The sequence below is a fragment of the Tamandua tetradactyla genome, chromosome 4, assembly GCF_023851605.1.
Source record: "Tamandua tetradactyla isolate mTamTet1 chromosome 4, mTamTet1.pri, whole genome shotgun sequence".
In the NCBI taxonomy this organism is placed as follows: domain Eukaryota; kingdom Metazoa; phylum Chordata; class Mammalia; order Pilosa; family Myrmecophagidae; genus Tamandua; species Tamandua tetradactyla.
The window spans coordinates 9,363,570-9,388,223 of NC_135330.1; the positions used below are offsets into that span (position 1 = coordinate 9,363,570).

Below are 24,654 nucleotides of genomic sequence, written 5' to 3' on the forward strand. Positions count from 1 at the left end.
AAATTTCAATGTATAGTATGGAGCGCCACTGTAACCCATTTCAGGTATTTCCTTCTAGCTGCTCTAAGATACTGGAGACTAAAAAAGAAATATCAATATGATTCAGCAGTCATACTCAATTGTTAAATCCTCTCTCACTGTTACAACTCCTCCTTCTCCTTTTTTGATCCTTCTCCCAATCTTTAGGAATATTTGGGCAATGACCATTCTAACTTCTTTAGGTTAAAGGGGTTTTGACATTATGGAGTAGGGGGGTGCAACTGGTTGATACTGTTGGAGATACTGGTAACTCTGTGTTTCAGGACTTGTGTGGACTAGGAACCACCTGAAAGTTTTAGGTTTCTGAAAAATAAACTTAGTGAGTGAAACTTTTTCTTTTATAGAGTCCCAGATAGAGCTCCGGGTATTCTTTAGGGGTTACAGGAATACTGTTGGTTAGGGTTTGCCATACCATAACAATTAGCAATATCTAGCTAAAGCTTGCCTAACAGTAACCTCCAGAATAGTTTCTCGACTCTATTTGAAATCTCTTAGCCACTGATACCTTAACTGGTTACATTTCTTTTCCCTCTTTTGGTCAGGTAGGCATTGTCAATCCCAGGGTACCAGGGCCAGGCTTATCCCTGGAAGTCATGTCTCACGTTCCCAGGGAGACTTATACCCTTGGGAGTCATGTACCATGTAGATGGGAAGGCAGTGAGTTCACCTGCCAAATTGACCATTGATTTTTTTTTTTTTCATTTTAAACCTTTTATGTATGTGAAATATAACATATATACAAAGAAAAGAAACAAAAAGCAATAATTTTCAAAGTATACTTCAACAAATAGTTACAAAACAGATTTCAGAGTTTGTTATGGGTTACCATTCCACTATTTCAGGTTTTTCCTTCTAGCTGCTCCAAAACACTTGAGGCAGAAAGAAATATCAGTATAATGATTTCAGCAGTCATACTCATTTGTTGAATCCTGTTTTCTCTGTTGTAAGTCCTCCTTCTCCCTTGATCCTTCTCCCAGTCTGTAGGGATCTTTGGGCAATGCCCATTTTGACTATTTTATATTGTGAAGTTTTGTCAACAATAAAGGATAGGGGGATGTGATTAACTGATAATCTTGGAGAGGCTGATTCCTAAGGGTTTCAGGATTTATTGGGCCTAGGAATCCTCTGAAAGTTATAGGTTCCAGGAAAGTAAACTTTGTGCATGAAACTTTTATAGAGTCTCAGTTAGAGCCCTAGGTATTCTTAAGAGTTAATAGGGGTGATGTTGGTTGGGCTTTGGTAAGCCATGGCAATTGGCAATATCTATCTGAAGCTTGCATAAGAGTAGCCTCCTAAATAGACTCTTGAAAGGGTACCTGGGGTTTCCCAGGTGGGAAAGTTTAATGATTCCATGTTTTTAATTTTGGTCACTCAAGAGATTCTACCAATACTTTTTTATTGTTTGTTTGTTTGTTTGTATGGGCAGGCACAGGGAATCAAATCTGGGTCTCCATATGTTCTAGTTTGCTAACTGCTGGAATGCAACACACCAGAAACAGATTGGCTTTTTTTTTTTTATTAATTAACGGAAAAAAAGAAATTAACCCAACATTTAGAAATCATACCATTCTACATATGCAATCAGTAATTCTTAACATCATCACATAGATGCATGATCATCGTTTCTTAGTACATTTGCATCGGTTTGGAAGAACTAGCAACACAACAGAAAAAGATATAGAATGTTAATATAGAGAAAAGAAATAAAAGTAATAACAATAGTAAAAAAAAAAAAAACCTATAGCTCAGATACAGCTTCATTCAGTGTTTTAACATGATTACTTTACAATTAGGTATTATTGTGCTGTCCATTGTTGAGTTTTTGTATCTAGTCCTGTTGCACAGTCTGTATCCCTTCAGCTCCAATTACCCATTATCTTACCCTGTTTCTAACTCCTGCTGGACTCTGTTACCAATGACATATTCCAAGTTTATTCTCGAATGTCGGTTCACATCAGTGGGACCATACAGTATTTGTCCTTTAGTTTTTGGCTAGACTCACTCAGCATAATGTTCTCTAGGTCCATCCATGTTATAACATGCTTCATAAGTTTATTCTGTCTTAAAGCTGCATAATATTCCATCGTATGTATATACCACAGTTTGTTTAGCCACTCTTCTGTTGATGGACATTTTGGCTGTTTCCATCTCTTTGCAATTGTAAATAACGCTGCTATAAACATTGGTGTGCAAATGTCCGTTTGTGTCTTTGCCCTTAAGTCCTTTGAGTAGATACCCAGCAATGGTATTGCTGGGTCATATGGCAATTCTATATTCAGCTTTTTGAGGAACCGCCAAACTGCCTTCCACAGTGGTTGCACCATTTGACATTCCCACCAACAGTGGATAAGTGTGCCGCTTTCTCCGCATCCTCTCCAGCACTTGTCATTTTCTGTTTTGTTGATAATGGCCATTCTGGTGGGTGTGAGATGATATCTCATTGTGGTTTTGATTTGCATTTCTCTAATGGCCAGGGACATTGAGCATCTCTTCATGTGCCTTTTGGCCATTTGTATTTCCTCTTCTGGTAGGTGTCTGTTCAAGTCTTTTTCCCATTTTGTAATTGGGTTGGCTGTCTTTTTGTTGTTGAGTTGAACAATCTCTTTGTAAATTCTGGATACTAGACCTTTATCTGATATGTCATTTCCAAATATTGTCTCCCATTGTGTAGGCTGTCTTTCTACTTTCTTGATGAAGTTCTTTGATGCACAAAAGTGTTTAATTTTGAGGAGCTCCCATTTATTTATTTATTTCCTTCTTCAGTGCTCTTGCTTTAGGTTTAAGGTCCATAAAACTGCCTCCAATTGTAAGTTTCATAAGATATCTCCCTACATTTTCCTCTGACTGTTTTATGGTCTTAGACCTAATGTTTAGATCTTTGATCCATTTTGAGTTAACTTTTATATAGAGTGTGAGATATGGGACTTCTTTCATTCTTTTGCATATGGATATCCAGTTCTCTAGGCACCATTTATTGAAGAGACTGTTCTGTCCCAGGTGAGTTGGCTTGACTGCCTTATCAAAGATCAAATGTCCATAGATGAGAGGGTCTATATCTGAGCACTCTATTCGATTCCATTGGTTGATATATCTATCTTTATGCCAATACCATGCTGTTTTGACCACTGTGGCTTCATAATATGTCTTAAAGTCAGGCAGCGCGAGACCTCCAGCTTCGTTTTTTTTCCTCAAGATGTTTTAAGCAATTCGGGGCACCCTGCCCTTCCAGATAAATTTGCTTATTGGTTTTTCTATTTCTGAAAAATAAGTTGTTGGGAATTTGATTGGTATTGCATTGAATCTGTAAATCAATTTAGGTAGGATTGACATCTTAACTATATTTAGTCTTCCAATCCATGAACACGGTATGCCCTTCCATCTATTTAGGTCTTCTGTGATTTCTTTTAACAGTTTTTTGTAGTTTTCTTTGTATAGGTTTTTTGTCTCTTTAGTTAAATTTATTCCTAGGTATTTTATTCTTTTAGTTGCAATTGTAAATGGGATTCGTTTCTTGATTTCCCCCTCAGCTTGTTCATTACTAGTGTATAGAAATGCTACAGATTTTTGAATGTTGCTCTTGTAACCTGCTACTTTGCTGTACTCCTTTATTAGCTCTAGTAGTTTTGTTGTGGATTTTTCCGGGTTTTCGACGTATAGTATCATATCATCTGCAAACAGTGATAGTTTTACTTCTTCCTTTCCAATTTTGATGCCTTGTATTTCTTTTTCTTGTCCAATTGCTCTGGCTAGAACCTCCAACACAATGTTGAATAATAGTGGTGATAGTGGACATCCTTGTCTTGTTCCTGATCTTAGGGGGAAAGTTTTCAATTTTTCCCCATTGAGGATGATATTAGCTGTGGGTTTTTCATATATTCCCTCTATCATTTTAAGGAAGTTCCCTTGTATTCCTATCTTTTGAAGTGTTTTCAACAGGAAAGGATGTTGAATCTTGTCAAATGCCTTCTCTGCCTCAATTGAGATGATCATGTGATTTTTCTGCTTTGATTTGTTGATATGGTGTATTACATTAATTGATTTTCTTATGTTGAACCATCCTTGCATACCTGGGGTGAATCCTACTTGGTCATGATGTATAATTCTTTTAATGTGTTGTTGGATACGATTTGCTAGAATTTTATTGAGGATTTTTGCATCTATATTCATTAGAGAGATTGGTCTGTAGTTTTCTTTTTTTGTAATATCTTTGCCTGATTTTGGTATGAGGGTCATGTTGGCTTCATAGAATGAATTAGGTAGTTTTCCCTCCACTTCGATTTTTTTGAAGAGTTTGAGGAGAGTTGGTACTAATTCTTTCTGGAATGTTTGATAGAATTCACATGTGAAGCCATCTGGTCCTGAACTTTTCTTTTTAGGAAGCTTTTGAATGACGAATTCAATTTCTTTACCTGTGATTGGTTTGTTGAGGTCATCTATTTCTTCTTGAGTCAAAGTTGGTTGTTCATGTCTTTCCAGGAACCCATCCATTTCATCTAAATTGTTGTATTTATTAGCATAAAGTTGTTCATAGTATCCTGTTATTGCCTCCTTTATTTCTGTGAGGTCAGTAGTTATGTCTCCTCTTCCATTTCTGATCTTATTTATTTGCATCCTCTCTCTTCTTCTTTTTGTCAGTCTTGCTAAGGGCCCATCAATCTTATTGATTTTCTCATAGAACCAACTTCTGGTCTTATTGATTTTCTCTATTGTTTTCATGTTTTCAATTTCATTTATTTCTGCTCTAATCTTTGTTATTTCTTTCCTTTTGCTTGCTTTGGGATTAGTTTGCTGTTCTTTCTCCAGTTCTTCCAAGTGGACAGTTAATTCCTGCATTTTTGCCTTTTCTTCTTTTCTGATATAGGCCTTTAGGGCAATAAATTTCCCTCTTAGCACTGCCTTTGCTGCGTCCCATAAGTTTTGATATGTTGTGTTTTCATTTTCATTCGCCTCGAGGTATTTACTAATTTCTCTTGCAATTTCTTCTTTGACCCACTTGTTGTTTAAGAGTGTGTTGTTGAGCCTCCATGTATTTGTGAATTTTCTGGCACTCTGCCTATTATTGATTTCCAACTTCATTCCTTTATGATCCGAGAAAGTGTTGTGTATGATTTCAATCTTTTTAAATTTGTTAAGACTTGCTTTGTGACCCAGCATATGGTCTATCTTTGAGAATGATCCATGAGCACTTGAGAAAAAGGTGTATCCTGCTGCTGTGGGATGTAATGTCCTATAAATGTCTGTTAAGTCTAGCTCATTTATAGTAATATTCAGATTCTCTATTTCTTTATTGATCCTCTGTGTAGATGTTCTGTCCATTGATGAGAGTGGTGAATTGAAGTCTCCAACTATTATGGTATATGTGTCTATTTCCCTTTTCAGTGTTTGCAGGGTATTCCTCACGTATTTTTGGGGCATTCTGGTTCAGTGCGTAAATATTTATGATTGTTATGTCTTCTTATTGAATTGTTCCTTTTATTAGTAGATAGTGTCCTTCTTTGTCTCTTTTAACTGTTTTACATTTGAAGTCTAATTTGTTGGATATTAGTATAGCCACTCCTGCTCTTTTCTGGTTGTTATTTGCATGAAATATCTTTTCCCAACCTTTCACTTTCAACCTATGTTTATCTTTGGGTCTAAGATGTGTTTCCTGTAGACAGCATATAGAAGGATCCTGTTTTTTAATCCATTCTGCCAGTCTATGTCTTTTGATTGGGGAATTCAGTCCATTAACATTTAGTGTCATTACTGTTTGGATAATATTTTCCTCTACCATTTTGCCTTTTGTATTATATATATCATATCTGACTTTCCTTCTTTCTACACTCTTCTCCATACCTCTCTCTTCTGTCTTTTCATATCTGACTCTAGTGCTTCCTTTAGTATTTCTTGCAGAGCTGGTCTCTTGGTCACAAATTCTCTCAGTGACTTTTTGTCTGAGAATGTTTTAATTTCTCCCTCATTTTTGAAGGACAATTTTGCTGGATATAGGAGTCTTGGTAGGCAGTTTTTCTCTTTTAGTAATTTAAATATATCATCCCACTGTCTTCTAGCTTCCATGGTTTCTGCTGAGAAATCTACACATAGTCTTATTGGGTTTCCCTTGTATGTGATGGATTGTTTTTCTCTTGCTGCTTTCAAGATCCTCTCTTTCTCTTTGACCTCTGACATTCTAACTAGTAAGTGTCTTGGAGAACGCCTGTTTGGGTCTGATCTCTTTGGGGTGCACTGCATTTCTTGGATCTGTAATTTTAGGTCTTTCATAAGAGTTGGGAAATTTTCAGTGATAATTTCTTCCATTAGTTTTTCTCCTCCTTTTCCCTTCTCTTCTCCTTCTGGGACACCCACAACATGTATATTTGTGCGGTTCATATTGTCCTTGAGTTCCCTGATACCCTGTTCAAATTTTTCCATTCTTTTCCCGATAGTTTCTGTTTCTTTTTGGAATTCAGATGTTCCATCCTCCAAACCACTAATTCTATCTTCTGTCTCTTTAAATCTATCGTTGTAGGTATCCATTGTTTTTTCCATCTTTTCTACTTTATCCTTCACTTCCATAAGCTCTGTGATTTGTTTTTTCAGTTTTTCTTTTTCTTCTTTTTGTTCAGCCCATGTCTTCTTCATGTCCTCCCTCAATTTATCAATTTCGTTTTTGAAGAGGTTTTCCATTTCTGTTCGTATATTCAGCATTAGTTGTCTCAGCTCCTGTATCTCATTTGAACTATTGGTTTGTTCCTTTGACTGGGCCATATTTTCAATTTTCTGAGCGTGATCCGTTATCTTCTGCTGGCGTCTGGGCATTTAGTCAGATTTCCCTGGGTGTTGGACCCAACAGGTTGAAAGATTTTTCTGTGAAATCTCTGGGTTCTGTTTTTCTTGTCCTGCCCAGTAGGTGGCGCTCGTGGCACACGTTTGTCTGCGGGTCCCACCAGTAAAAGGTGCTGTGGGTCCTTTAACTTTGGAAAACTCTCGCCGTGGGGGAGGTTCGCCAGCCGAAGCGGCTTGGAAGAGTGCCATCCGGCCCAGGGGTCCGAACGCGGGGAGTGTCACTGGCCGCCGCAGCCCGGGAGAACGCCCATCCGAATTTCCTAGTCGGCCCGGGGCGCCAAGCGTGGCGGGAGGGCGCCAGCCGCCGCAGCCCAGGAGAGTGCACCGTTCCCAGCCGGACTGGGGAGTCACGTGTTTCGAAGGGACCCCCCCCGGTCACCGTTCTCCACGGTCTGGGGATTTCCAATCCAGTTCTCTCAGTTGGTCCGGGGGGCCTCGCGTGGTGGGGGCGCCAGCCGCCGCGGCTTGAGGGGACCGCCTGCCCAATTCTGCCAGCTGGCCTGGGAAGGAGGAAGGGAGGGACTCCAGCCGCTTGCCGCCCTGCCCGGGAAAGCCCGCGCCCCTCGGTGATCTCACCAGAGCTGGTTCTCCCAGACAGTCAGCCGTTCCAGGATGGGGCACGCTGTCTTTTTTATCTCTGTCGTGGCTCTGGGAGCTGTTCTGTATCGTTTCTACTCCCCTAGTAGCTGTTCTGGAGGAGGAAAGGTGAGGGTGGCAAGGCTGTTGAGGACGGTGGCGGAGGAGCCGGTGAAGGCAGAAGAGGGCACGGTGGTGGTTGGAGAGCCGCCGGAGCAGAAGGGGAAAGAGAAGGATAAGATGGCGGATGGAGCGCCGCCGGAGCAGAAGGGGAATGAGAAGGGCAAGATAGCGACGGGAGCGCCGCCAGCAGAGAAAGAGGAAGAGGAGGGCTAGATGGTGGCAGGAGCGCTGGCGGAGAAAGAGGAAGAGGAGGGCTGGATGGCGGCAGGAGCGCCGCCGGCGGAGAAAGAGGAAGAGGAGGGCTAGATGGCGGTGGGAGCGCCGGCGGAGAAGAGGGAAGAGGAGGGCTAGATGGCGGCGGGAGCGCTGGCGGAGAAAGAGGAAGAGGAGGGCTGGATGGTGGCGGGAGCGCCGCCGGTGGAGAAAGGGGAAGAGGAGGGCTAGATGGTGGCGGGAGTGCCGGCGGAGAAGGGGGAAGAGGAGGGCTAGATGGCAGCGGGAGCGCCGGCGGAGAAAGAGCAACAGATTGGCTTTTAATAAAAGGGGATTTATTTTGTTAGTTCTTCAGAGGAAAGGCAGCTAACGTTCCACTGAGGTTCTTTCTTACGTGGGAAGGCACAGGATGGTCTCTGCCGGCCTTCTCTCCAGGCCCCTGGGTTTCAACAGCTTTCCCTGGGGTGACTTCTTTCTGCATCTCCAAAGGCCTGGGCTGAGCTGTAAGTACTGAGATGAGGAATGCTGAGCTGCTTAGGCTGTGCTACGTTGTGGTCTCTCATTTAAGCATCAGCCAATTAAGTCAAATGTCCTTCATTGCAGGAGGCACGCCTCCTAGCCGACTGCAGATGTAAATCAGCAACAGATGAGGTTCACATACCGTTGGCTCATGTCCGTAGCAACAAAACTAGGTACGTTCACCTGGCCAAGTTGACAACTGAATCTAACTACCGCACCATACCAATACGTTTCTAAAATATTTTTTTTGAGAAATTTTCACACACATACAGTCCATCCATAGTATACAGTGAGTGGCTCACATCATCACATAGTTGTGTATTCATCACCGTGATCATTTTTAGAACATTTGCATCACTCCAGAAAAAGAAATAAAAAGAAAAAAGAAAAAACTCATACATCCCATACTCCTTACCCCTCCCTTTCATTGACCACTAGTATTTCAATCTACCCAGTTTTTTACCTTTAATTCCCCCCTATTATTTATTTATTTTTATCCTTATTTTTTTACTCATCTGTCCATACCCTAGATAAAAGGAGCATCATGCACAAGGTTTTCACAATCACACAGTCATACTGTAAAAGCTATATAGTTATACAATCGTCTTCAAGAATCAAGGCTACTGGAACACAGTTCAGCAATTTCAGATACTTCCCTCTAGCCACACCAATACACTGTAAAGAGGGATATCTATATAATGCATAAAAATAACCTCCAAATAACCTCTTGACTCTGTTTGGAATCTCTCAGCCACTGAAACTTAATTTTGTCTCATTTCTCTCTTCCCCCTTTTGGTCAAGAAGCCTTTCTCAATCCCATGATGCTAGGTCCCCATTCATCCCATGAGTCCTATCCCATGTTGCTTGGGAGATTTATACCCCAGGAGTCATGTCCCACATATGTGGGGGGTGGGATGGGGAATGAGTTCATCAACCGAATTGGCTTAGAGAGAGATGGCCACTTCATCTTTTAAAATATTTTTATTGATAAAACAACACGTAAACATACAAACATTCCATTCATAGTATACGATCAGTGGCTCACAATATCATCACATAGTTATGTATTCATCACCATGATCATTTTTTGAACATTTATATCACTCCAGAAAAAAAAGAAAGAAAAAAACTCACGTTCCAGACCCCTTACCCCTCCCTCTCATTGACTACTAGTATTTCCATCAACCCAATTTATTTTAACCTTTGTTCCCCCTATTACTTATTTATTTCTTATCCATATTTTTTACTTATCTGTCCATACCCTGGATAAAAGGAGCATCAAATACAAGGTTTTCACAGTTACAAAGTCAGCCACTTGATTTCTGACAAGGCTGTCGGGTCCGCTCAACTGAGGCAAAACAGTCTCTTCAACAAATGGGTTTGGGAGAACTGGATAGCCACATCCTAAAGAATGAAAGAGGACCCCTATCTCACACCCTGTACAGAAATTGTCTCAAAGCTGCTCAGAGACCTAAATATAAGAACCAGGACCATGAAACTCCTAGAAGAGCATGTAGGGAAGCGTCTTCGAGATCTCGTGGTAGGCAGCACATGGTGAATACAACATCATCTGCTAGCTTTCTCTCCTGGCTTCTTATTTCATGAAGCTCCCCGGGAGGCGTTTTCCTTCTTCTTCTCCAAAGGTCACTGGCTTATGGACTCTCTGCTTTGTGGTGCTGCAGCATTCCCTGCTGTCTTTGAATCTTCTTCATTCTCCAAAATGTTTCCTCTTTTATAGGACTCCAGAAACTTCTCAAGACCTACCCAAATGGGTGGAGACATGTCGTCAACTAATCCAGCTTAACAACTACTCTTGATTAAACCACATCTCCAGGGAGATGATCTGATTACAGTTTCAAACATACAGTATTGAATAGGGATTATTCTGCCTTTATGAAATGGAATTTAGATTAAAACATGGCTTTTCTAGGGGACATACATCCTTTCAAACCAGCAAAGCCAGATATTGCAAATTACCACAGTATGCCAAGCCCCCACCAACAATATTTCTGAAAAGTCTAGAGAATGCCCTGAGCTCTGTCTAAGATGCTATACAGATTTTTCTTAGTAAGTTTATTTTTTCAGAAACTTAAGGCCTCCATATTGTTCCTATGCTAGATGAGCCCTGAAACCCAGAGGTAACAGTCCTTCCAAGAACACCAGGTTCCTCTACCCCAAAAGGTCAGCACCCCTTTCCAGCGTGAAGAAGTTGGAATAGTCATTTCCCAGATATCCCTGTAGTTTGAGAGAATGATCAAATGAGAGGGAGGAGGTGTAACTGAGAAATTAGGTTCTAACAAATGATTGTGACCACTGACTCATTATATAGATATTTCTTTTTAGTTTCTGGTGTATTAGAATAGCCAGAAGGAAATACCTGAAATTGTTGAACTGTAATCCAGTAGCCTTGTTCTTTGATAATGATTGTATAACTCTATAACTTTTGTCGTGTGACTGTGTAATTGTAAAAATAGGAACACTTATTCACTGCTGGTGTGTAGAGCTGCTGCGAAAGACAGTTTGGGGGCCACAGGAAGCTAAGTGTAGACCTGCCATCTGATCCGGCAATCCTGCTGCTAGGGATATACTCAGAAAAACTGAAAGTAGGGACATGAACAGGCGTTTACATACTGATGTTTATTGCAGCATTATTCACATTTGCCCAAAGATGGAAACAACCCAAGTGTCCATCAACCAATGAATGGATAAACTAAGTGTAATATATGCATACGATGGGATGTTATTCTACAGCAAGAAGGAATGAAGTCCTGAAGGATGTGACAACATGGGTGAACCGTGAAGACATTGTGTTGAGTGAAATAAGCCAGACACAAAAGGACAGATATTGGTTGGTCTCACTAATATGAACTAAAAATAATGAGCAAACTCATGGAGCCAGTATCTAGAATATAGGTTACCAAAAAATAGAGTGAGGGTAGAGAACGGGAAGTGCAGGCTTAATTTGTGCAGAATTTTTAATAAGGTTTGTATCGGTTTGAAAGGATATATATACCCTAGAAAAGTCATGTTTTAATCCTAATTCCATTTTGTAAAGGCAGCCGTTTCTTCTAATCCCTATTTAGTACTGTATGTCTGAAACTGCAGTTAGATCATCTCCCTGGAGATGTGACTCAGTCAAGAGTGGTTGTTAAGCTGGATTAGGTGGGGACATGTCTCCACCCATTCAGGTGGGTCTTAATTAGTTTACTGGAATCCTATAAAAGAGGAAACATTTTGGAGAAAGTGAGATTCAGAGAGAGCAGAGCAGAATGACATAGCCATGAGAAGCAGAGAGTCCACAGCCAGTGACCTTTGGAGATGCAGAAGGAAAACGCCTCCCGGGGAGCTTCATGAAACAGGAAGCCAGGAGAGAAAGCTAGCAGATGATGTTGTATTCACCATGTGCTTTTCCAGATGAGAGAGAAATCCTGAATGTGTTTACCATGTGCCTTCTAATTTGAGAGAGAAGTGCTGAACTTCATTGGCATTCTTGAATCAAGGTATCTTTCCCTGGATGCCTTATATTGGACATTTCTATAGACTTGCTTTAATTGGGACATTTTCTCGGCCTTAGAACTGTAAACTAGGAACTTATCCAATTCCCCTTTCTAAAAAGCCATTCTGTTCCTGGTATATTGCATTCCAGGAGCTAGCAGACCAGAGCAAGTTTGATTGTAAATGTCTGGGAATGAATAGAGATGGTTGTAGCATATTTTCATGAGTGTAATTAACAGCACTGAATCGTGTGTGAGTGAGGTTGAAAGGGGAAGTTTAGGGTAATGTTTGTCACTGAAGGAAAGCTAGAGGATGAAACCTGGCACATATAATATAGTTAATGGTACAAATATAAGAATACTCTTCCATAAGCTAGAACAAATGTGTGTTACTATTACAAGGTATTCATACTAGGACAGTATATGGGAGAAATACACCTAATGCAAACCGTGGACTATAGTTAACAGCAGTATTGTAATATTCAATCAAATCTATCAGAGTACCAGACCAATGTCAGTAATGGGGGTGGGGATAAGGGGTATGGGGTTTTTCTTTTCAGAGTAATGAAAATGTTCTAAAATTGATTTTGGTGACAAAAGCACAACTCTGATTACACTGAGAGCTATTGATTGAACTCTGGATGAATTGTATGGTGTGTGAATAAAACTGTTTTAAAATAAAAACAATGTTAGCCCTGTCAAAAAATATATATATATATATTAAAAAATTAGCTGATGATGCAGCGAGAGTAGTTGAAGTTAGACAACAGGAAGAATTTCAGGTTACTGCTGTGTGACACCATGTCAGGTGTCCCCTGAGTTCTTGAGAGAAAGGTTAGACCTCAGTCCGAGACCTTTTATTCACTCATAACAAAATATTTGTTGGACACTTAAATGTTCCACACACTCTTCAAGTGCTTGGGATGCAACCGTGAACAAATCAGACAAAAATCCTTGCCTTTCTGGAGCTGACTTTCTAGAAGGGAGACAAAGAACAAATAAGTAGTCATAAAATATGCCATATGTAATAACTGCTGTGGGGAAAATGAAGTAAGGAAGGTAGGTAATGAGTTCCAGTGATTGGTTTGAAATTCAAATAGGGTGGCTTGGTAGGCCTCACTGAGAAGTTGACAGCTGAGCAAAGGTGTATCTGGGATGGGTTGTGCCTAGAGAGATGAGAAGGGTCATCTTATTAGAGCTCTTCTAACCTCAGAACAAATTCTCTACTTTGTCCTTTTTGTACCTCCATTGTTCTTCCTTCAGGAGTTGACTGCAAGCCCAAGGAATGCTTAGGACTCCTAGAATGTATGTATGCCAATCTCCAGCTTCAGACCCAGCTTGCCCAGCAACAGATGGCCATTTTGGAAAATTTACAAGCATCCATGGCACAACTGGCTCCTCTGAAAGAAAGCAAGAACTCCTCTTTCCCAGCTGTATCTCGTAATCTATTGTTAAATCATCTGCCCCAATTCAATAAATGAATTGTGGAAAAAGTTATTGTGTGTGCTTTTCCCTCTGTTTTCCCAGTAAACCCTTGGTGGAATCTGGGCATATGTTCTGCATATGGTTAGCTTGTTCACAAATTTATAGTAAATGCTTATTAAGTACAAAGTGTTGTACAAGGTGCTTTGGGATACTATTACAGAAGAGACAGTTTGGGGTGGAATTTACTTTTTAAAAAAGATGAGATATAATTCACAGCAAAATTTGGTGGTACTCTGAGGGGAAATAAGGGTCAAGAGACACCATTGGAGGTTTGTAGGGTACAATTGGGACAATCTCGAAGTCTTGACTTCTGATGCTATTTGAAGAATGGAAGAGGTTGGGTAGCATGGACAAATGGAGTCATGTAGGTCTATGTCAGGAAGACCTCGGGGTAGGAGAATAAGTCTTCACAAGTTCAGAGAGGAGAAGAATGATGTCAATTTATTTTCCTCCAGAATATAAAGGGGTGAGGTAGAATGTAGGAAAAGCTGAGAACAGAAACCTTCCCCGTGGAGTTGCTTTTATAGCACCTTCAGAAGTTCTGATTGTTTTTGAAGTACTGGAGGCACACATGAGACAGTCAACATTGCAGGCAAGACAGTTTGAGCTGGAGGGAGAATGGACGTTGAAATACCTGTAAAAATAGTAGAAGAGAAATCATATATAAAATTACCATGGTCTGGATAAAGGATTTAGAAATGAAGACAGGGAATGGCTAACTCTTGAGTGATATTGCAGAGAAGGTGTAATCTTGAGCTTGAAGCACTAAGAGGTAGCATCCTGAAATTTCTAAGTTGGGAAGTCAATTAAACTTTAATGAGGATTCAAGTCTAGCCATAATTTTTCAGTAGTTGAGAAGGTAACAACTGAGGTTGGCTTAACCATTTGAGCCACATTAAATCATCGCCTTCTCTTACAGGTTTACTAGCAAATTACTCTTGAGACTGGATCCTCTTTTCACGAACAAAGTTAGCCCTTATTTTCCCATGAAATATGGAGAAAAAAGAGAGTTAGCCTTGGGTACAGAGGTGAGGAGGAAGTGAGAAAGCAGTGATGGAGAAGAGAATTTCATGTTGGCCTTCAATTCTTTGAAGAATGTTTCAGAGAGAACTGCTTGCTCTGTACCATTAAAAAGGACAGAGTGAGAATGAGGCTGACAGTGAAGCTTGAGGAACTAGGGTTGGGCATTCAGGAAAAAAAAATTCTGGTTGTATAGACCATTACCCATGGAGGAAGAGAAGTAATTAAAATAATTTTAGAAGAAAGCGGTCCCCATGTTTGTGAATTAGTTTGGACATAGCTGTTTGGATAAAAGAGAAATGGTAAGTTATGTATGGAAGTTTGTTTTAGTCTCATCATCCCATCATTTTTTATCAAAATGTAATTTTTAAAAACTTCTGTGAAATATAAATGTATATACAAAAATGCAATAAATTTCAAACTGCATTTTTTAATCATCACAATCAGCCTTTTCTTTTTAATGAAAATAACATATATACAAAACAGCAATAAATTTCAAGGCACACCGCAACAATTAGTGGTAGAACAGATTTCAGGGTTTGGTATGGGTTATAATGCCACAATTTTAGGTTTTTACTCCTAGGTACTCTAAGATACTGGAGACTAAAAGAAATATCAATATAATGATTCAGCTGTCATACTTATTTGTTAACCCTACCTCCTCTGTATAATTCCACCATCACCTTTGATCTTTCTCCCACTCTTTAGGGGTGTTTGGGCTATGCCCATTCTAACTTTTTCATGTTAGAAGGGGCTGTCAATAATATGGAATATTATCATTGAGTTGATGTCCCGGAAAGACTGGCCCCTCTGCATTTCATGACTTATCTGGTCCACAGACCCATCTGGAGGTTGTTGGTTTCTGGAAAGTCACCATAGTGCATGGAACCTTCTAGAATCTCATAAAATGCTCTAGGTATTCTTTAGGTTTGGCAGGAATGGTCTTGTTTGGGATTTGGCAGGGTATGATAAGGTAGCAATGTCTAACTAAAGCTTGTATAAGAATGACCTCCAGAGCAGTTTCTTACAAAGCTAAACATAGGTTTACCATATAATCCAGCAATCGCATTCCTAGGTATTTACCCCAAATAGTTGAAAATGCATATTAACACAAAAACCTGCACACGAATGTTTATATAAGCTTTATTCATAATTGCCAATGATGAAAGTAGCCAAGATGCCCTTGCAGAGGTTAATGGCTAAACAACCTGTGGCACATCCATACTTTGGAATATTATTCAACGACAAAAAGAGGTGAGCTGTCAAGCCATGAAAAAACACAGAGGAACCTTAATACTGCTAAGTGAAGGAAGTTAGTCTGAAAAGATTGTGTACTGTAGTTGCATAGATTCCAACTATATGACATTGTGGAAAAGGCCTAACTATAGAGACAGTAAAAAGATCTGTGGTTGCCACGAGTAGGGGGGTGGGGTGGGGGGAAGGGATGAGTAATTGGAGCCCAGTGCATTTTGGGGGAAGTGAAATTATTCTGTATGATACTGTAATGGTGAGTACATGACATTACGCATTTGTCAAAACCCATGGACATTAATACTAATAATTGTATCAGTATAATTGTAACGAATGTACCATAGTTATACAGGATAATGACAGGGGGAGCTATGTTTATGAGTATATGGGAACTCTGTACTTTCTGTGCAATTTTTCTGTAAACCTAAAACTCTCCTATAAATAAAGTTTTTTTTTAATTCAGATGGATTAGTGGATAGATGGAGGAATAGATAGATAGTTATGTGCAGGCTATTTCAGTATCCAGCTGAGAGATGATGGTGGCTTGGACCACGGCGGTAGCAGTGGAGATGGGGGGAAATGTGTGGAATCTGAATATATTTTGGAGGTATGGCTCTCAGGATTTGGTGATGCGTAGATGTGATGTGTGAGAAGCCTGGGGAAGGAAAAGATAGGAGCAGGGAGATAGAGGCTGTTTTTTATCATGTTGGCTTTGAGATGCCTACTAGATACTTAAGTGGAAATGTCTAGCAGGAAGTTAGTTACCTGATTCAAGTACAGTGGGGAAACCTGGACAGGAGATAAAAATTTGGTAGACCTCAGTACATTCATGATATCTAAATCATAGGAGATCACCTGGGGAATGAAGAGATCAAGAACAGGGAACTGGGCTCTAGACAACACATGCTAAAAGTTCCGTAGAGGAAGACGTACTCTCACACTCTGCTTTCTCCCTCCTAGCTTTGAGTGAAAAGGCTGGGGTAGTGTCATATGAAAATATGTTGAAGAATAAAAGAGCCAAATCACCTTTCTTTTAGTGATAGAAATGTAATTAGCTTACTGCAAGATGTCACCTTAATTATTTCCCTCAAATTCCCTGAAATCTTTGACTGGAAGTTTGTGTTGGGATAGTTTTAGCTCATGAATCATGGACAAAATTTGGCTCAGTTATCTCTCTGTCTGCCTCCCTCTTATCTGATCCTCTTCATGATGACATTTCCCTGCTAGGTCTGAGCACTCATTTTTTAGTAAAAGTTAGTTGGACTGATACCATATGCCCCAAGCACATGAAAGGACAAAGCCCCTTCCTATCTTTAAGGAATGTGTTAATCAGGGTTTTCGGAGAAACAGGACCAACAGGAGAGATCAGTAAATATGAGATTTATAAAGGTGTCTCATGCAACTGTGGGAATGGAAGAGTCCAAAATCCATAGGGCAGGCTGTGAAGCTGGCAGATCCAATGAAGCAGGCAGATTTGGACGAATGCCACAGGAGAGGCTCGCTGGCTGAAGAAGCAGTGAAAGATTCTCTCCTTCCTTAAAAACCTTCAACTGATTACATTATATCATTGTGGAAGACATGGCTTAGTTGATTGCAGATGTAATCAGTCACAGATGGAATCAATTGACTGAAGATTTGATACAGCAGCCTTAAAGTCCCTGGAGGGATAGGAGAAACAATATGGAACTATTAAACTTTACCATTGGAGACCCCTAATACTGTGTCAAACATTAGGAACACCCAAATCATTGGCCAAGCCCTTAATTTTGAGATTTGCTTTTGTGAAGTTTGTGTATGTAGCAGAGAAGCTTAGCCTACCTATAGGTATGCCTAAGAGTTACCTCCAGAGAACTCTTTTGTTCCTCAGATGTGGCCTCTCTCTAAGCCCAACTCTGCAAGTGAAACCATTGCCCTCCCCGATATGTGACATATGACATCCAGGGATGAAAGTCTCCCCGGTGACATGAGAGATGACTCCCAGGCATGAGTGTGGTCCTGGCACCATGGGATCAACAATGCCATCCTGACCAAAAGGGGGGAAAGAAGTGTAACAAATAAGGTGTCAGTGGTTGAAAGCATTCAAATAAAGTCAAGAGGCTACTCTGGAGGTCACTCTTATGCAATCTTCAGTTAGACATTGCTGCTACCATAACTTGCCAAACCTTAACCAAACCATTCCTGCCAATCCTAAAGAATACCTAGGCATTATATAAGATTCTACAAAGGTTCCATGCACTAGGGTAACTTTCCAGAGATCAAGAACCTCCAGATGGGTTCCAGGATCAAACAGGTCCTGAAATACAGAGGGGCCAGCCTCTCCAAAATATCAACTAGTTCCATCCCCCTATCACATATTATCGACAGCCCCTAATTGTTGCAATGTACTTTGAAATTTATTGCTTTTTTTTGTATGTTACTTTTCACAAAAAAAGAAAAGAGAAGGAAACATATAATAGAAAATATAGGATTTAACAAATGAATATGACTCCTGAATCAATATATTGATATTTCTTATGTTCTCCAGTGTCTTGTCACAGTTAGAAGAAAAGATGAAAAATCGTGAAACTGTAACCAACACCAAACTTTAAAATTCATTGTATAATTGCCTGTTAAAATGTACTTGGAAATTTATTGCTTTCTTGTATATATATGTTATTTTTCACAATTAAAAAAGAAGTTTATAAAAATACACCAGCCTTCCAGTTTATTAACCAGCCACTAACGATCCTTGCAGCAATGGTCAGGCCAGTGCTTGCCTGACCAGACAACCGGGCATAGTCATTTGGCCAAATTGACACTAGAACTTAACCATCACAGTCTGCCCCTTGTCAACTTGGCAGCTATACACATTACCTTGAAATACGCTTAATTTCCAAATAGAACACAATAACAGACATATATTTCACCTAACAAGACTCAACTGTCTGTTTACAATTGGAAACGCACTGCATCTCTCCAGAAAAGGGTGTTACTTAAGAAGATAGCATTCACTCATTTTTTTTTTTTTTTTTTTTTTTTTTTTTTAAAGAGAGAGGGAGGAAGGGAAGGAAAGACAGAGAGAAGGAAGGAAGGATGGGAGGAAGAAAGGGAAACATCTTTAAACATTTTCTTGTTTTATTGTATTTTGTTTGTTTGTTTGTTTTTTACATGGGCTGGGGCCGGGAATCGAACCGAGGTCCTCCAGCATGGCAGGCAAGCACTTTGCCCGCTGAGCCACCGCGGCCCGCCCGCATTCACTCATTTTTTAAAAATTTTTATTAGTAAAACCAATCAACATACAATATGAACATACTTTTTTTTTTTTTTTTTTTTTTTAAGGAAGGAAAGACAGAGAAGGAAGGAAGGATGGAAGGAAGGAAGGGAGGAAGAAAGGGAAACATTTTTAAACATTTTCTTGTTTTATTATATTTTGTTTGTTTGTTTGTTTTTTACATGGGCTGGGGCCGGGAATCGAACCGGGGTCCTCCGGCACGGCAGGCAAGCACTCTTGCCCGCTGAGCCACCGCGGCCCGCCTGAACATACTTTTTAAAATCACATAATTGTATATTCATCATCATGATCATTTCTTAGAACATTTGCATCAATTCAGAAAAAGAAATAAAAAGAAAACAGAAAAAAATTCTTACATACCATACCCCTTACCCCTACCTTTCATTGATCACTAGCACTTCAATCTACTAAATTTATTTTAACATTTGTTCCCCCTATTATTTACTTATTTTTATTCCATACGTTTTACTCATCTGTTCATAAGGTAGATAGAAGAAGCATCAGACACAAGGTTTTCACAATCACACAGTCACACTGCAAAAGCTGTATCATTATACAATCATCTTCAAGAAACATGGCTCCTGCAACACAGCTCCACATTTTCAGGCAGTTCCCTCCAGCCTCTCCACTACATCTTAATTAAAAAGGTGATATCTATTTAATGTGTAAGAATAACCTCCAGGATAATCTCTCGACTCTGTTTGGAATCTCTCAACCATTGACACTTCATTTTGTCTCATTTCTCTCTTCCCCCTTTCGGTCGAGAAGGTTTTCTGAATCCCTTGGTGCTGAGTCCCAGCTCATTCTAGGATTTCTGTCCCACGTTGCAGGAAGGTCCACACCCCTGGGAGTCATGTCCCACGTAGACAGAGAGAAGGTGGTGAGTTTGCTTGTGGTGTTGGCTGGAGAGAGAGGCCACATCTGAGCAACAAAAGAGGTTCTCTTGGGGGTAACTCTTAGGCCTAATTTTAGTAGACTTGACCTATCCTTTGTGGGGTTAAGTTTCATATGAACAAACTCCAAGACTGGGGACTCAGCCTATAGCTTTGGTTGTCCCCACTGCTTGTGAGACTATCAAGAATTCTCCACTTGGCAAAGTTAAATTTTCCCCCTTTTTCACCATTCCCCCAAGGGGACTTTGCAAATACTTTTTTATTCACTGTTCAAACCCTCCTGGGATTTATTGAGGCATCACTCTGGACAAACCTACAAAATCTCATGCCCTACTCAAGGTTCCATTCACATATGGTGTTCAATTAAGCTGTCCACATAAGTTATATTAGGAAATGTACTAGTCGAAATATAAATTTTGTACCAAATAAACATTTTTTCTTTAGTCAGATAACATTCACTTTTAAGCTTCATATCCTATGACTTAAATACTATACCATAAACAATACAAGTCATGTCATATGATAAGTGGAAAACAAGGTATTTGCTTATGTACGAATGCAAACATACTCATAACAAAACAGAGAGGAAATATTCATGCAATCACAGTCCTCATTTCTGTAACTGGTCACATGGTCATAGTTCATATTTATCACTACCTTCTTCCACTACCCATTCCATGTTCCCTTTACCCTCAGCAAGCACTTCATCTGGCCGTGATTCTTTGCCTGGTGGGGTGACCCAGATCTTCATTCCTGAAGTTTCTGGGGGATTAAGTCATTGCAGTTTTCCATTGACTTTAATCACAGGGCATGGTAGTACTAAGAGATGCCCTAGGTGATCTGCTGTATTCCAGGAAAGCTCTTCTTTACCTCCATTGTGTAGTTGCAGTCCTATTTCACCTTGATAGTCAGGGTCAATCACCCCAGACAGAAGAGTAATCCCCTTTTGTGCCTATTGATTGAGTGACATAAGAAGCCCAAAATGGCCAGGTGGCAGTCTTAATTTCCAGTTCAATGGAATCATTGCTGTGTCTCCTGGAAGGAGCACTCCTCCTTTTGGAATTAAAAATTCCTTAAGCAGAGCTTAAGGTTTCAGGGACAGGAAGCAAAAATTTTCCCAGTGGATCACAAGGGATGATAGTGAGTAGTGCCACCCTCATTTCCATCCCTTGATTTCCTAGACCTGTGAATCCTGACTACGGGAGAAACAGCACCACAAATTGGATGCTGATTCAGAGCTTACACAGCCTCCTGGAGAACATCGCCCCAGTCCTGCTAGGTATTGCCACCTAGTTGGCACCGTAACTGGATCTTCAAAAGGCCATTTTACCGTGTGTCAAACAAGTTACCTCTGGATGATGGGGAACACGGTAAGAACAGAGAATTCCATGAGCATGTGCCCATTCCTGCACTTCATTTGCTGTGAAGTGGGTTCCATAATCAGAAGCAATGCTGTGTGGAATACCATAACAATGGATAAGGTATTCTGTCAGTCCATGTTTGGTAGTTTTGGCAGAAGCATTTTGTGCAGGGAATGCAAACCCATATCTGGAGTATGTGTCTATTCCATTTAGAACAAATCGCTGCCCCTTCCATTATGGAAGTGGTCCAATGTAATCAACCTGCCACCAGATAGCAGGCTGATCACCTCGGGGAATGGTGCCATACTGGGGACTAAGTGTGGGTCTCTGCTGCTGGCAAATTGGGCACTCAGCAGTGGCCATAGCCAGGTTGGCCTTGGTGAGTGGAAGTCTGTGTTGCTGAGCCCATGCATAACCTCCATCTCTAACAGCATGCCCACTTTGTTCATGAGCCCATTGGGCTATGGGTGGCTCAGGAGTGGCTGAGGAAAGCTGATGACTTGTATCTACAGGACGGGTCATCTTATCCACTTGCTTATTAAAACCTTCCTCTGCTGAAGTCACCCTCTGGTGAGCATTCACATGGGACACAAATATCTTCAAGTTCTTTGCCCATTCATAAAGGTCTATCCATATACTTCTTCCCCAGACTTCTTCACCATCAATTTTCTCAATCATGCTCCTTCCACATCCCTGAGCATCCAGCCAAACCATTAGCAACAGCCCATGTGTCAGTATACAAACGCATCTCTGGCCAGTTTTCCTTCCAAGTGAAATGAACAAACAAGAGCATTGCTTGAAATACCGCCCACTGGGAGGATTTCCTCTCACCACTGTCCTTTAAGGACATCGCAGAATGTATGTTCTTACATTCTGGGATTGTAGTGCTGCAGCTGTCCATATCTGGGTGATCCCTGCATGTCATGCAAAACCATCTGTAATCTAGGCTTGAGTTTCTCTTCCTCAGTTCCTTACAGAACTCCCCAAGAGGCCATGGCTCTGGTTTGGGAAAGAGGAGGTAATGTGGCAGGAGTGGGAGCCATAGGGCTTTGGGCCTCTTCCTCATGTAACTCACTTGTACCTTCAGGCCCTGCTCAAGCTCTGTTGCTAATATACCATTTCCGTTTTATGATGGAGTGCTGCGCACACCCAACTTTATGGCTTGGTGGGTCATTCAACACTCAGCTCATGACAGGCAACTCAGGTCTCATGGTAACTTGGTGGTCCATGGTTAAGCATTCAGTCTCTACTGAGTCCCAGTAGCATTCTAAAAGGGTTTCTCAAAAGAAGAGTAGTCATCTGCAGCAGATGGTAAAGCTTTGTTCCAAAATCCCAAGGGTCTGCATTGTGATTCTCCTATAGGGGCCTGTCAACGGCTCCAGGCAGCACCCTATTTACCACTGACACTTCCAGCACCATTGGATCTGCTGGATCTTATGGCCCAAGTGGCAGAGCAGCTTGTACAGCAGCCTGGACATGTCACAGAGCCTCCTCTTGTTCCAATCTCCACTGGAAACTAGCAGCTTTTCTGTTCACTTAGTAAATAGGCTGGAGTAGCACACCCAAATGAGGAATATGTTGTCGCCAAAATCCAAAGAAACCAACTAGGCATTGTGCCTCTTTTTTGGTCATAGGAGGGGCCAGATGCAGCAACTTTTCCTTCACCTTAGAAGGGATATCTCAACATGCCCCACACCACTGGACACCTAGAAATTTCACTGAGATGGAAGGCCTCAGTATTTTTGGCCTTATGAATTTATCTTCCATGCCCTGACCCACAAATGCCTTACCAATAAGTCTAGAGTAGTTGCTACTTCTTGCTCACTAGATCCAATCAGTATGATATCATCAGTATAATGGACCAGTGTGATGTCTTGTGGGAGGGAGAAACAATCAAGGTCCCTGCAGACAAGACTGTGTGACATAGGGCTGGAGAGTTTCTGTACCTCTGAAGTAAGACAGTGAAGATATACTGCTGGCCCTGCTGGCTGAAAGCAAACTGCTTCTGGTGGACTTTACTGACAGCTGTTGAGAAAAAAGCATTTGCCAGATCAATAGCTGCATACCAGGTACCAGGCAATATGTTGATTTGCTCAAACAATGATACCACATCTGGAACAACAGCTGCAATTGGAGTTACCACCTGGTTAAGTTTACAATAATCCACTGTCATCCTCCAAGACCCATCTGTTTTCTGCACAGGCCAAATAGGAGAGTTGAATGGGGATGTGGTGGGAATCACCACCCCTGCATCCTTCAAGTCCTTAAGGGTGGCAGTAATCTCTGCAATCCCTCCAGGAATCCGGTATTGCTTCTGATTCACTATTTTGCTAGGTAGGGGCAGTTCTAGTGGCTTCCGCTTGGCCTTTCCCAACATAATAACCCTCACTTCACGAATCAGAGAATCAATGTGGGGGTTCTACTAGTTGCTGAGTATGTTGATTCCAATTACGCATCCTGGAACTGGGAAAATGACCACAAAATGGGTCTGGGGACCCACTGGACCCACTGTGAGATGGACCTGGGCTACAACTCCATCGATCACCTGACCTCCATAAGCTCATACTCTGACTGGTGGACCAGAGTGACCTTTTGGGTCTCCTGGAATTAGTGTCACTTCTGAGCCAACGTCTAATAATCCCTGAAATATCTGATCATTTCCTTTTCCCCAATGCACAGCCACCCTGGTAAAAGGTCATAGGTCTCCTTGGGGAAGGCTGGGAGGAAGGCTAACGGTATAAATTTTGGGCAGTGTAACAGGGTCCCTCCCCAAGGGTACCTGGCCCTCCCCTCATTCAAGAGGCTCTGGGTCTGTAAACTGTCTCAAGTCTGCAAATTGATTAAGGGGCTCTGACTCTCTGTTTTTGTAATTCAAGTTAAACTTCTGTTCACTTGACCTAGAACTCTCTTATATAGCTCAAACAAGAATTTAGTAGACTGTTCATCTATTTTACTTCTAGGTACCCCATGATCTACAAGCCAACACCATAAGTCTTTGCCAGTCAGCTTGTTTTGACTGCTGCTTTGAGCCTGCTGTCATTATGGCAGCCATGCCCACCTCGTCTGTGGTGAGTAACTGTCACCACCTGGCTCTGCCAACTCGGGATCCGGTCATCCCCATCGTGTTTGACGATTGCACTCAGGTGACAGCAGTGCCCAGAGTAATATCTGCCCTACAGAGAAGGGCGACTGTAGCTCTTTTCAGGGATGATTGAGCTAGAATCACATATTTATTTCTCAAGTTTCTGGTGAGAGGTGTGCCCTCTGGACCTTCCTGGGGTGTGTGAGCCAGTTTTCCATGATAAATCCACTCTAACCTTCCCACCTCTCTAAGCCTCTGGATCCCCTCATCTACATTATACCAGGACAGTTCTGGCACTTCGACCTCAGGTAATGTCAGCCACCTTTTGACCCATTTTTCAGCCAACCATCCAAACAAACTGTTAATGCTCTTCTTACCACTTGAGCTATAACACTGAATGCAGACTCTCTGCTTAGTGGGCCCATATCAATAAATTCAGCCTGATCCAACTTTATATTCCTTCCACCATTAACCCACACCCTTAATATCCATTCCCACACAT

The 24,654-nt window shown here is 41.1% G+C and overlaps 1 protein-coding gene across 2 annotated transcripts in view; it reads left to right on the forward strand.

The window, feature by feature from the left end:
• Positions 1–13,286, forward strand: part of TSACC (TSSK6 activating cochaperone) — a 34,122-nt gene extending 20,836 nt beyond the window's left edge. For both annotated transcript variants that reach the window (XM_077156467.1, XM_077156468.1), the window contains exon 4: positions 13,053–13,286. In XM_077156467.1, coding sequence (XP_077012582.1) covers positions 13,053–13,270 — 218 coding nt within the window. In that variant the 3' untranslated portion in view covers positions 13,271–13,286. The remainder of the gene's footprint in view (positions 1–13,052) is intronic.
• Positions 13,287–24,654: the final 11,368 nt, after the last annotated feature.